This window comes from Opisthocomus hoazin, chromosome 7 (assembly GCF_030867145.1).
Source record: "Opisthocomus hoazin isolate bOpiHoa1 chromosome 7, bOpiHoa1.hap1, whole genome shotgun sequence".
In the NCBI taxonomy this organism is placed as follows: Eukaryota; Metazoa; Chordata; class Aves; order Opisthocomiformes; family Opisthocomidae; genus Opisthocomus; species Opisthocomus hoazin.
Window position 1 is genome coordinate 17046924 of NC_134420.1, and position 12588 is coordinate 17059511.

A 12588-nucleotide genomic window follows, 5' to 3' on the forward strand; every position below is an offset into this window, starting at 1 on the left:
CACAAATTCCTTAAGTATTTTAGTCTATCTTTAATGCTTAGACTTCCCTTAATGCTCTGTTGCTTGCATAGGGCACAAAGAACCCAGTTTATAGCCGTAACTGATAATCTGTGAGCATAATGGGTAGATAATGCTGCTTGAAAGGTTTGCTGAAAGGTTTTGGTGATTTTTTTTTTTAATTTTTTTTTAAATTATGGCCTTGAGTTCGTCTTGGGTTAAGAAAAACTGTCTGAGATGTACTTACTCTTGCTCCCCTTCCTCCTTCTGTTTTTAACATCAGTGATTATTGCCATGATGTCGAGGTCAGAGAAACAATAGCTAATATTTCAAAAAGAATATTGCAATACCCTTTCCTTAAAAACAGAACCTAAAGATATAGAACAAGGACCTAGCTTCCAGACTCAGTTAACTAAATATCCTACTCAGGTTAGCAATATCCCAGACTGAGGTCAGTTTAACTGCCCTGTTAATCTAAATGAAGTACAAAGTCTCCAGACGCAGTGGTAATGTTTTGGTGAAATGTGCCCTTCACTTGCTAGAAGGGAAAAGAAATTAATAGTTTTAGAAATTAAAGTTTGCATTTGGAGCAGATGAATTGCTGAAAATAAGGGAAGTATTTTCAAGTCTTTAAAAACTAATGCGATAGCTTAGCAAGATTGGAGCGTTGTCCATTTACATAAACACTTGCATCCCTTTGGCAAATGTAACTATGGCCTTCTGTTTGGAGTATGGACCCAGTACCAAAAGAGTTGCTTCAGTCTAGTAGTGAATTCCTGATGCTGGTGAGTATCTTGGACATGAACACTTCAGTATCTCTGGCATGTGCCCAGGACAAATAATCTAATCCAATGAAGACATTTCAGAGAAGAAATCTATAGTAGAAGACACTTCAAGCCCTAGACTGTACGAGCTGCTGCTTTTTATACAGTAAATAGCGTTACTGCTTTAAAACAAGCTTACTTTGTCAGCACATTAAATTAGAAGAAAACCCATAGTGTGTTGCATAATGTATTATTGAAAATTGGTTAAACTTTTTGATCGCAACAGATGCATCTTATAAACTGAGGGAAGTATATTGTAGTATATAGTCTTGTCATTCTAGAAGTTAATTGGAGTTTCTAGGTTGAATTAAAACTGTGGACATCTCTCCTTCTTTATCTGAAAACCAAGGTGCATAGAGATAGCAACTACAATTTATGTTTCAGAACAGGTATTGTGAATTCTTGACCTCTGAAAATGCCTAACTTAAAAGCAATAAGTAGATGAGTAGGCATGAGTAAGTAGTTTCAGGGTTGGGTGTTGGGGGGGAACTGGGGCGCTTTTTTTTGCCATGGGGAGTGCCTCCCAAGGCACCCTGCACTTTAGTGTTTTGAGCAGTGCCCCTTATTGGGCAATGGGTAATTGAGGGCAGTGCTCCTTATCGTAGAGTTGAAAAATTCCATTTTAAGCAAACCTGTAGGTATTTTGTTAAAATGACAAGGCAAACCAAAGTAGTTGCTTCTATTTTGGGCCTAACTTGTTTCCGTTTGTACAGTATGCTAGTCTTGCTATGTGTCTGTACTCTTATGGCCATTATTACAGGCATATTAATATAAACCAGTCTTCTGCATCTTATGCAAGAGTTGGTTTGGGAAGTGTATAACTTCAGTTTCTTTTTTTGGGTCTAAATCGAGAAGTGACAAAATCTGGATTAATTTGTATTTGGTGTGGGATTCACTTACACTTTAAATACTTTGCTATTAACCTATACTGAGGCACTTGTTTCCTTGAGTTACTTGATCACCTTTCATCTGGTCTGCTGTCAGATCGTGTTTGGAATGGTAATGGGGTAATAACGATCCTTGGGTGACACAGGAAGTTTGCACATGCAGATATGGTAGGATGTTTAAATGCTGTAAGTGGCTGCTTTGCTTATGTGGAAGAAAGGGGTGAGATTGAAGGTGCGTAGGCATGCTGGTCCTGATCTGCTCTTCAAGCCTTGCACTGAAATGACTGTAGTCATGATTGGAGTGGTGTGGGGGAAAGTGGAGTGTGAAAGCAGGGCATCTGATCTCCACTACTCATAAGGTTGGACCATTTTCAGTCAGGGCCAGGAAACTCTTATCCCTTTACTCTGCATCACATATATTTGGCTACAAGGTTGTGAAGCTGTCTTTTTCTGCTGCTAGTTGATGTTTTAGAAACTGCTGGAAAGTTTGAGTAGGTATAGGTCTGATTTTTCCAGCACAAGTAGATAACTATTTGTACATTGCTGAAGTGGACTTCGTTTGCTTCTCTCAAACTTCAAGCAACTGAATATAATGCCTGAGTTGGATGTTTTACCCTACTGTGCTCACTCATGTAGGAGATAATGGACCCAGACCTCTATAGAATCTCAATCACCAGTAACTAAAATGCTAAAGAGTAATAAGCTGCTTTGGTTTGGACAATGCAAATATTACTTGCATAAGTTTGCATTATCAGATTTTAACTGCAGCTTATTTCTCCAAATGTCTAACTTGAATTGGCACTAGCTATCCTAATACCTGTTCTTGGAATCAAAGGTTGATATGAAATATAAACTGTGCTGAGAAGCCTAAGGTTGTAAAGTCACCTAATAAAAAGTGAATTATAAATATTTCTGTTTTTTCAAGTGACTTTCATGGGGCACATTAAAAGTCTGAACTTATGCATGTATTGTATCTGAGGTCTTTTGATTCTTGGGGCTACTTTTAAGTTTACTGCTTTTCTTCTTCAGTATCTGTTAAGAATGTTTTTTAAGCTGTTGACCTGAATGACCATTCACAGAATCACAGAATAGTAGGGGTTGGAAGGGAGCTCTGGGGATCGTCTGGTGCAACCCCCCTGCCAAAGCAGGGTCACCTAGAGCAGGCTGCACAGGACCTTGTCCAGGCAGGTCTTGAATGCCTCCAGAGAAGGAGACTCCACAACCTCTCTGGGCAGCCTGCTCCAGTGCTATGTCACCCTGAGAATAAAGAAGTTCTTTCTCGTGTTCAGACCGAACTTCCTATGCTTCAGTTTGTGCCCGTTGCCCCTTGTCCTGTCGCTGGGCACTACTGAAAAGAGTCTAGCCCCGTCCTCTTGACACCCACCCTTGAGATATTTGTAAGTATATATTAGGTCCCCTTGCAGCCTTTTCTTCTTCAGGCTAAACAAGCCCAGCTCCCTCAGCCTTTCCTCACAGGAGAGATGCTCCAGTCCCCTCATCATCTTCGTAGCCCTCTGCTGGACTCTTTCCAGTAGCTCCTCATCTTTCTTGAACTGTGGAGCCCAGAAATGGACACAGTACTCCAGATGAGGCCTCACTAGGGCAGAGTAGAGGGGGAGGAGAACCTTCCTCAAGCTGCTGGCCACACTCTTCTTAATGCACCCCAGGATCCCATTGGCCTTCTTGGCAACCAGGGCACACTGCTGGCTCATGGTTAACCTGTCGTCCACCAGGACACCCAGGTCTCACTCCGCAAAGCTGCTTTCCATTCAGTACAGAAATGGTAAATTAGCTTGTCCTTGAGGTGAGGAGTAACACAAGCTATTTATTTATAGGATTGTGCTTAGGAGTCTCCTTCCTTCGGAGCACTGTCAACCTAGTAATCAAATTGGAAGTAAACTGAGTTCTCTCTTGCCAATTTAAGGAACAGAAAAACTGAAGCATTTGTGAAAGTCAGTGATAAAGGCATCTCGGACTAATTGCATGTGACTGCTACTGTCTAAAGTCTGCAAAGCTTCTTGAAACAGGGAGGTCCTTTTAGCTTCAGAAATTCCCTTTTAAAGTGATGCTTAAGTTACCTCTGTGATGTTTTCCTTCATCTAGTCCTAGTACTGGAAAGGGAGAGTAATAATTCCTTCTGGTGTTTGTGTGTTCACACAGCATAGTTGGATGGAAAGAAGGTTAGGGTGCCAGGGGGCTGTCCAAAGCACTGTATCCTGATGTCTGTTCTTTTGGTTTCAGGCAAAAGTAAAGAAGCGGAGATAAAGAGGATAAACAAAGAACTAGCAAACATTCGGTCAAAATTTAAAGGTAAGTGACCCGGTGGTACTAAACTATGCATATATCCTCATATGACAGTCTTCTATGGGTTTTTGTTTTGTTTTTAGATGTTCAGACTTTTTTGTCAGCTGCTGATGCAAGCAAAATGCTAGAGCAGGCTGTTAGAATAACTGTGAAAATGATCTCTTAACTACAGAACTTGACAGTCCTGTGACTCTTGGCCATTAACAGAAGAAAACTCCCTCCCGTATCAAAGAATTGAGCTACTGTTCTGTTTGCCTCCTAACTGTGTAACTACTTAGTCTGTTTTCTTCCAGAAGGGCATGAACTAGTGTGAAGAAACATAACTGCGTGTAGTTATTTCCAGTAAAACAGAATCTGTTTAAATGTCTCTTCCTCCCCACACCTTTAGGGAAGTAATGGGTTGGGCTGTCTTCTAGCAGAATTAAGATAAAAATATGTAGCTGATGAAGCCATATGTCTTGACCACTCCCCTAAGCAACAGCAACACACATTATTCATATGAAACAAAGGATATGCAGTGACTAATTCCATCTTCGTGAGTTCTGAGAGGCAGCAGTTCACTTTTAAACAACACATGGGAAAACGTATGCTGTAACTATTTGTGTATGGGGCTTCAAATTTTAAAGATTCTGAGGGGTAATTGAGATGCTTTTGGATGGAGTTCTGTTAGTAGTGGCTGTGGCAAACATTCTGTTTAAATAGATATGGGGTGGTGTGTATAGCTAGATAAGGCATTGCAGTGTGGAGGTGTGATGGGCGCAGTCATATATGTGGCTTCAGAATTTGCTGTATACCAATTATACTTGTTTACCTTAATCCTATCCTGACTTAGACTACTGTATCTATTTGGAATACTCAATACTCAATGCATTAACAAATCCTGAAATAACTTTCCTGAACTTCGTAGGGATCTGTTGCTACTTTTTAAGTTGTATGTCTCTTAAAGGCGTATGAAGACCTGCAAAACCTTGGGTGTCAACAACAGCTTGGAAGGGAAAATTTGAACACAGTGCAAGACACTCAAGAAAAGTTAAGAAATTCTCCTAAATTAGAAGCCATCACATGTCTCTGTGCTAATGTTTTTCTCGTAGAAACTTCAGTGTACTTTATCGAGATTGGTAACTTCACTTGTAGGGTAACTGAGGAAATTTTTTAATGGCTATTTTTCTAGAGTAAACAGAAAAAGGAACTTTCATTTAGTCACCTCCCTGTGCTGTCATATTTTTTTTCAATTCCCTTTCATTGCAAAGCTTCCTTCTAATGCTGATGTTGGTCTGATTTTTTTACCAGAAGTAGCAGGCTTTGCATAGTCTGTTCTACCGGCTATTCTCCATCACTCAATCCAAGTCTAAAACTTGTGTCTGTTTTCCAATCACAGTGAGTGTTCATGTCTGTTTTCCAGACAGCAAGCAGCAGATACAGCTTTCATATACTAAGTATGCACGCACATTGAGCAACTAGCACATGGTTTAAGGGTCTGCTGGAAACCTGCGTAGAAGAGTAACAGCCATTTTTCTTAGGTCCAGCTGTATGATCAAAGTGGATCAGCTTATTGCCTAGTAAATTTAAGCGTAAAATTGTAACTTTTAAATACAGCAGTTTAGTCTCCAAGCAAGATCTGTACTAGACAAATGAAGTATGCCTTTCAGATAAAGAGACTGAGTTTAATTAAAAACTGTTTAAGAAGTTTCTGTACACTTAAGTAAGTTAGTTGAAGTTTCATGTTACTTTTTTTTCAAATTTATTTCACTACTTTGGTTAATCTGGAAGATACAGCCACAAAGACTGCTTGTTTTCTCTTGGTCTGTGTTTGTAAAACTGCTTGCTGTCAGATAGCATCATTATTGGTTATCAGCTGTTGCTGAAATACATTTCAGCACCTGAATTATTTACTTAATTGTTCAGACAGGATGGGTTTTTCTAGAAAGCAGCTTGTCACTTTCCCTGTATATATGTTAACAGTTACTCCACCTATGCCCTTCTGTCATCAAGAACAACTGGAGGTAAAGGCCTAGCTGGAAACCTTGCTGCAGTCACGCTAACACAGAAAGCTGCTTCTTCAGCAACTTAACTTGAGGCTGCACCATCTTTTTTATCTTGATCTGGTTGATGGGCAAGGTTTACTTTGTTTGTAAAACTTTATCAATTTTTCACTAATGAAGCTGGAAACATTCATCAGACTTCAGTTTGCAGTAAAGGTCTGAAAACTTCAAAAGACATAATGAAAAAAAAAAAGTTATTGAAGCTCCTGTGGAACCTTACTGCCTACTGTTATGTTCCAGTGTGCCTGAAGCATGAAGGAGGTTCTGTCAGACCTGCTTGAGCTAAATATGCTGTTGTAAAGGAACAGAATAAGGAATTGCAGAAAAGTTCGTAATGGTTAAGGCTGTTTAAGTAGTGACTCGTAGGGATATAGACCAGTGTGGTCAAATACTATTAAGTAATCCTTTTTAGATGAGAGCAGTTCACTTGCTGCTTACTAGTCTAACTCCTTATGTTTGCCCCTGCCGTGAAAAGCTGTAATCTACAAACTGAAATTGGGAAGCTAGATTCAAACCTCTATTCCATATGAAAGCTAAGCATTCTAGAAAAAATGCTGGCTTACATGTTTTGAGTAAGACAAGTTAAACTCCGTTTTGGCCCATCCACACCCACTAACCTGCAGACTTCTGTAAACTTGCGAGTGTGAAAGAAGTGAATCTGTGAATTGATTGGGTACCACAGCAATCAATGCAGCCTTTAAAATTAATGCTAATAACAATTATGCCTGCGAAGTGCATTTACTGATAAAGTGCAGTAAATCCAATGTGGGGATCACAGGATGAACACTTGACACACAATTCGGTATTTTGTCAATGTCAGTCACCCTGAGTCTTGCCCTGTCAAGAGTCTATGCACGTGTATGCAGAAGGTTGTTAATAGCACCTCTAGTAAAAGACTGCCTAACATGTAATAGAGCTTGTCTTCGGTGTTCTTTTGTGTGAATGTCTTTATAAAAGCAGCAATGTAAGCCACTGTATTACTAACAAGAAAACTTTGCAGAAATGAAGCTAGAAATGAACTAAATTCTGTCAGAGTAGCATTCTCTTAACTTAGGTAGTTTGGTAACTGTGTTGTATCACTGAGTAATCATAGGTTAAAGAGCTGCTGATGGCACAGTTCATAAAAGCCTGTTCAGTTCTGTTCCTCGGTTTTGCAAAGTATTTTGTGGCTGAAGTACAAAAATGGTTAAAAGTTACGTGCCCAGTAATTTCTTCTCTGGTTAATTGTGATGCAGGGGAGAAATGATCATAGGAACCTTTGGCTGTGTAGAACCATGAATCAGGCAATGAGCAGAGAATAAACGTGCTTTTGGCAAAGCAGTGCAATAACTTTAGACTACATATATTGTGGAGCATCCCTGAAGCACAGTTTAAATAGTTTTGAATAAATACCAGTGTGTGCTCATTCAGTAGCTTGAGTGAAAGATGACTAAACCTTCCCATAAGCTGGTCTTTGTTCTGGCTACTTTATTACTGAATTTGTGTGGATTTTAGGTGAAAAAATCTTACTTAACTGAAGACAATAGCTTGAAGTAGCCTGAACGAAAACTAGACATAAATGTCACAATCTGAAAGAAGCTGAGTTTGGACGACTTGTTGTGTAACTGCTTCAGGTCTTGAGAGTGTGAGGAGGCGATAGGTGTGTATATTTCTGCTGCAGAAGTTCTACATGGGCTTTGTGCTGCGTAGTTCTTCCTTGTGGAAGGGCTGTATAAAAATAAACAGACCTTCATAATGCATTTTCTTCTTGGTTTAAGTGGAGGTCATTCAGTTTAACCCAGCTCTTTTATGTAGCTTTGACTTTTTAAAATGTTTTTAAATCTTTTGGATTAAGAAAAATGCGTGACTGAAATTAAAATGGAGTCCTTTGCTAAATTAATTATGGGGAATACCGGGGCCTGGAGGGAATTACTTGTCTGAAGATGGAGCTGTTGGACTGGCTGGATTGCTGTAACCAGGGAAAGGTCTGACTGTAAGAACCAAAGCTGGCAGTAGTGCCACTTGACACAGATATGTTCTTGCTTGAGATTAGCACAAGAGACTGGTATTCCACAAGTATCCTTTCCTTCCTCTGGACCTTTACGCACTTCAGCATACTGTGTTGCAGTATCTAGAGCCCCACCTCATGTAGCTTGGAAGGTATATTCTTACACTGCTGCAGAGGCTAAGCATTTCTACTTTTGTTCTTTGATGCAAGTAGCTGACAAGCCTTTTGCCTGCCTTGTGTTTGGGGAACCTGCTTTTTAAAATACCCTTGTACTTAACAGTCTGGGATGAGGCTGTGCATCTCTGCAAAAGCCATACTTCTTTTGAACGGATGAAATGTATGCCATGGCATTGGGTTCTGATCTGGCTTCTGTGCTCCCAGCTCGGAAGGAATCTAGAATCTCTGTACTTAAGGTGACTTTGTCTCTTGTTTCAGCATGAGGAAGCTCCATAGCTGAGGTCAGCATGTCCTTGATGATTGCTTTAAATGCTTCTGCATTAACTGAGATAAGATGCATGTAGTAGAGAGAAACTACACCAGTGTAATAAAGCAGAAGTTGTAGGAGTTAAGTGTGAAGTGGAGAAATGCTGTTCCTTTTGTTTTACATGTTCGGACTCTAAGCTGATTTTGCTCCTATGCCTGAGCCAAACTAGAAGTCTGGCTGTCAGAATAGCAATTGTTTTGTAAATGAGTGAGAAAATACTTAGTTTATTAATTTGTTGTGTCATTTTGATCTCTCAGAGCAGATTTTGTGTACTAATGAAAGTGCCCACAAATCTATAAGCTGTTTCTGCAGTTAAAGGAACTTTGTTCTCTGCTTGATTCGGGCTTGTTCTTTTTTCCAGATCTGGTGTTAGGTTTTGATTTTTTCCTGGTTGCTTAATAGGGTTTGTGTTACAAAAGCGGCTGCTAGATTTCAGACATGCTACTGTATCTTAGTTTTGTCTTGCGCAGAAGTGCCCCAATGTCAGTTGATAATCTCTGCTTTTTTTAACTTCAGATCTCTTGTTTTCCCAAATTCGAGCAGGTCTCCTCTATTGTCCCAGACTACACAGTAACCCTTTGCGGGAAGTTCAAGATAAGCCTCTACGTACTTGTTTTAAACAGAAGCTGTGTAACAGTGAGTTTATTTCCTGGCAGGCTTTGAAAGTATAGTCTTTATTTATAAGATGAGTGTGGTTAGTCACACTGTCTTCTGATCAGGAGACACACTTCTAAGAAATAGGCATAGAATGCCATCAGACAGCAAAGTAATAAAGTGTCTTCTCTGACAAAGTTAATTGTTGGAAGTAAAACCAGGCTTTAAATATCACCTGAGGTGTAGGGCTGCTCTAGTAACACTGTTCCTGTGGTTGTAGTGTGGTAACTAAATACTAGCTTATGGATTTGTATGGGTTGTCTGCCCCAAATACTTAGCCTTTCATTTAGAGGTCTCGGGCTGTCGCTCTTGCGGAAAAACAGATCTTGTCTCAAGGTGTGAAAGCTACTTCATTTTTCTTAGCCTCTAAGCTAGTAGTAGGCATTCTGATACAGTATAGCACTGGATTGCTGTTAACGGAATGAACACAGGTCAGTGTCAACCTAGGAAGGAAGCACACTGAAAGCAAAGAAACACTTAAGGATGTTGTCCATTCTGTTTTGCGTAAGTCATTACTGCAGCTTCAAAAGCTGAGATTGTCTTGTCTTTGATATAGCTGTCAACCACCTGGATACTAGTGAGACTAGACTTGTCAGGCTTCCTTATCCTCTACCCCCTCCAGTGAATATCCCACAGGACTGAACCGCATTCTTGCTCTCTCTGGCTGGTAGCAGGATGGATTTTTTTAAGGATTAGATTCAAAAGCAGATGCTGTTTTTAACTCATGGGAACCAAAGGGTCTCATAATGCATTTGTGCCTTATTTTCTACTTTTTGGAAGACTGTGCGAAAGAGATCTATGAGCAATGAAAACCAAAATTTCCCTGTTGATATGGTAGGTGATGCACAGAAATGTGAAAGTAATAATTCTTTATTAATAATAATACTGTTTGCCAGTCTGCTGTTTGTTTCTTAGAAAAATGACTAATAAACTTTCCAGGGAAAGCAAGTAGCCTTTGAAATGCCCACTGTGCTCGAAACCTGCTGATGTGTGTTCTGAATCCTTCCTGTTTCTGCTGACTTGATTTGCAGTACTTGCAAATGTTCCCAAAAGCATTTAAAAATTAGCTGAGTTAAAAGAAATGATTGTGTATTGCAATAAAAATAACAGAACATGTGAAATTTCCTTCTGCTCTTGTTTGGATGTTTGCTTGAGGCTGAGGGAAGCTGCACTATTTTAGCACATACTTGAGAAATGAGACTTGGTAGTAGTGTTTAAAGTAGACTCTTTATTTGTAAATGCTATATGTGAGGGAGAGGAATTGGATAGTTAAACTTGAAATTTCAATAAGAATCTGAATTAAAGACTTCAAAACACAGCTGGAGTTAGACAGCTTTTGAAAGCAGGCAGTGGACTATTTTTTTTGTCTTAAGAAAAAGTGTTTCGGGTACTGATTTTATGGTATTGTTCTTTGATAGCAGCTTCCTTCTCTGTCATGTGCTTTTTCCTTGCTAGTAGGATGGTGATATGTTTTGAGCTTGATTGCATGGCATAGCTTCCATCGAAAATGCTTCAAATACCCGAAGATCTAAGGAGCTAATCCGAGCTCTTAAAATACTGCTATCTTGGAAGGATATAATGCTTTCCCCCTCATCCCCTGGCTCTGGTTCTTCAGATGTCTAGTGAAGCAAACCACCCTGGATTCGTTCGCTGACTCGGGAAGAAAATAACCTTATGGCAGCAAACTGTAAATGTGACTTGAAGAAAACATGGTTTCAGGCAGCTTTCTGCTGAGCTGGCTGTTGTCAGAGGATCTTGACAGGATCCAGTATAGCAGGATTTCACTGTCATGGATATCTTCAGTAATGCAGCTTCATGTATACAAGTAAAATTTGACATGTATTGGTTTCCGTGGTATGGATCTGAATGCAACTGTTCTTTGTGCAGCATAAAAATAGCTTTAAGGTAAACCTTATTTTTGCTGGCAACTGATATGCAGTCTGTGCTAGTTTAAAAAAAAAAGTGTCTAAAGACTCAGATTTGAAGAGTATCCTTGTCCATATTAAAATGGTAGTTGTGTGCTTAAATTTTTCTCAATTGAAATAAAAGTGAATAAAAGAAGTTTCTAGAGTCAAAATAGAAAGCAACCCCCCAAAATGCATAGTTGCAGCCTATAGACATAACCTTTTGTTATTGTCTACTTCAATGTGCCAGTATGCTTTCTCTTGGTTCACTAACATTACATGGCTTCACGCATTGATGGTAGTGTTCACTTTCGCAAACTATAAGTTTAGTTTATAGTGGTAAGGTTTCTGTTATTTTTACAGTCATTGGATTTAGTGTGAAATCTGTGGGAGCTGTAGATGCATGTGGCATGAGAAATCTAACCTGCTTCTGCACCAGTGGATGAGAAGGAAGAAGGAGAAACTTCTATACTGTTAAGATTCTTTATTATACATTTAGCTGCCTATTACATAAATATGAAGTTTTGGAAAAAAAAAATTGAAGCTTGGTGCACTTTTGGTAAGGGCAATGAGTTATGGATATCTTATTTCAGCTTTACTTTATGCAGTGCCATTCTGGATGACCTTGCCCATCATGAAGGAATGCACGCTGATCTGACAGACTAGTTATTCTGGGCCCAGAATGCAGAGACTAAGGAGCTTATATAGCCTTCTAGGCAGCATCTATCAAAATCTGGCTACCCTGACTGAACTCTGTAGCATTCAGGCTTGCCTGATATAGTGTATACTCCTTAACCTCCTGATTTGGTAGGGATAGAATGTTCTGCAAAAATTGTATATGCGTACGTAGCCCTGTTTCTTCAGGAAAAGAAGTAGACTGCGTGGTGAGCTGTAAGCTCCTGTAGTGTTCCATGTAGCTTTTACAAACTTCTGAAATACAGCAATGCTACAACAGGAGGCCAAACCTATTTAGGGTGCATTTTTCTTCTAAAATTGAAACACTTGTGAGTACTTTAATTTTACAAACACTCCAAAGCTTTCATGGTAATACCATTTTGTGTGTTTTTTCAAGGCTTTGGGATATATCATTCTCTTTCTAAAAAGACTTGCTGGTTTTGTTTTCTTGCTACTGAGTCCTTTACTGTGGTGCACTTCAGGAAGTGTTTTAAGACCTTGTACTGTGAAAAAGGTTTAATAATTGGTTTAACAAGAAAAGATGTGCGTGGAAAATTAGCTGCTCTTAACAGGAAAATGAAAATTGAGTAAACACGTATGTACTGCCTCTTAGCATGAACATACTTTAAGGACATAGGATAATTCAGGGACTAGATGATAGCATTATTTCATGACTATCCTTCAGGATATAGATAACAGTAAATGAATTTTAAAACTTCAGCTTTTCTGTTGTTTTTTTTTTCTTACTTATAGATGAATTTCAGATTTAGATAAATATTTAAAACTAATATCATGTGAATGTCTTGTTGAAGAAGCTGATCTGTCACTGA

General features: G+C 39.2%; 1 protein-coding gene across 4 annotated transcripts in view; it reads left to right on the forward strand.

The window, feature by feature from the left end:
• Window positions 1-12588, forward strand: part of AP2A2 (adaptor related protein complex 2 subunit alpha 2) — a 54468-nt gene that overhangs the window by 11044 nt on the left and 30836 nt on the right. For all 4 annotated transcript variants that reach the window (XM_075425185.1, XM_075425187.1, XM_075425186.1 and 1 more), the window contains exon 2: window positions 3950-4018. In XM_075425185.1, the coding sequence (XP_075281300.1) occupies window positions 3950-4018 (69 nt within the window). The remainder of the gene's footprint in view (window positions 1-3949; window positions 4019-12588) is intronic.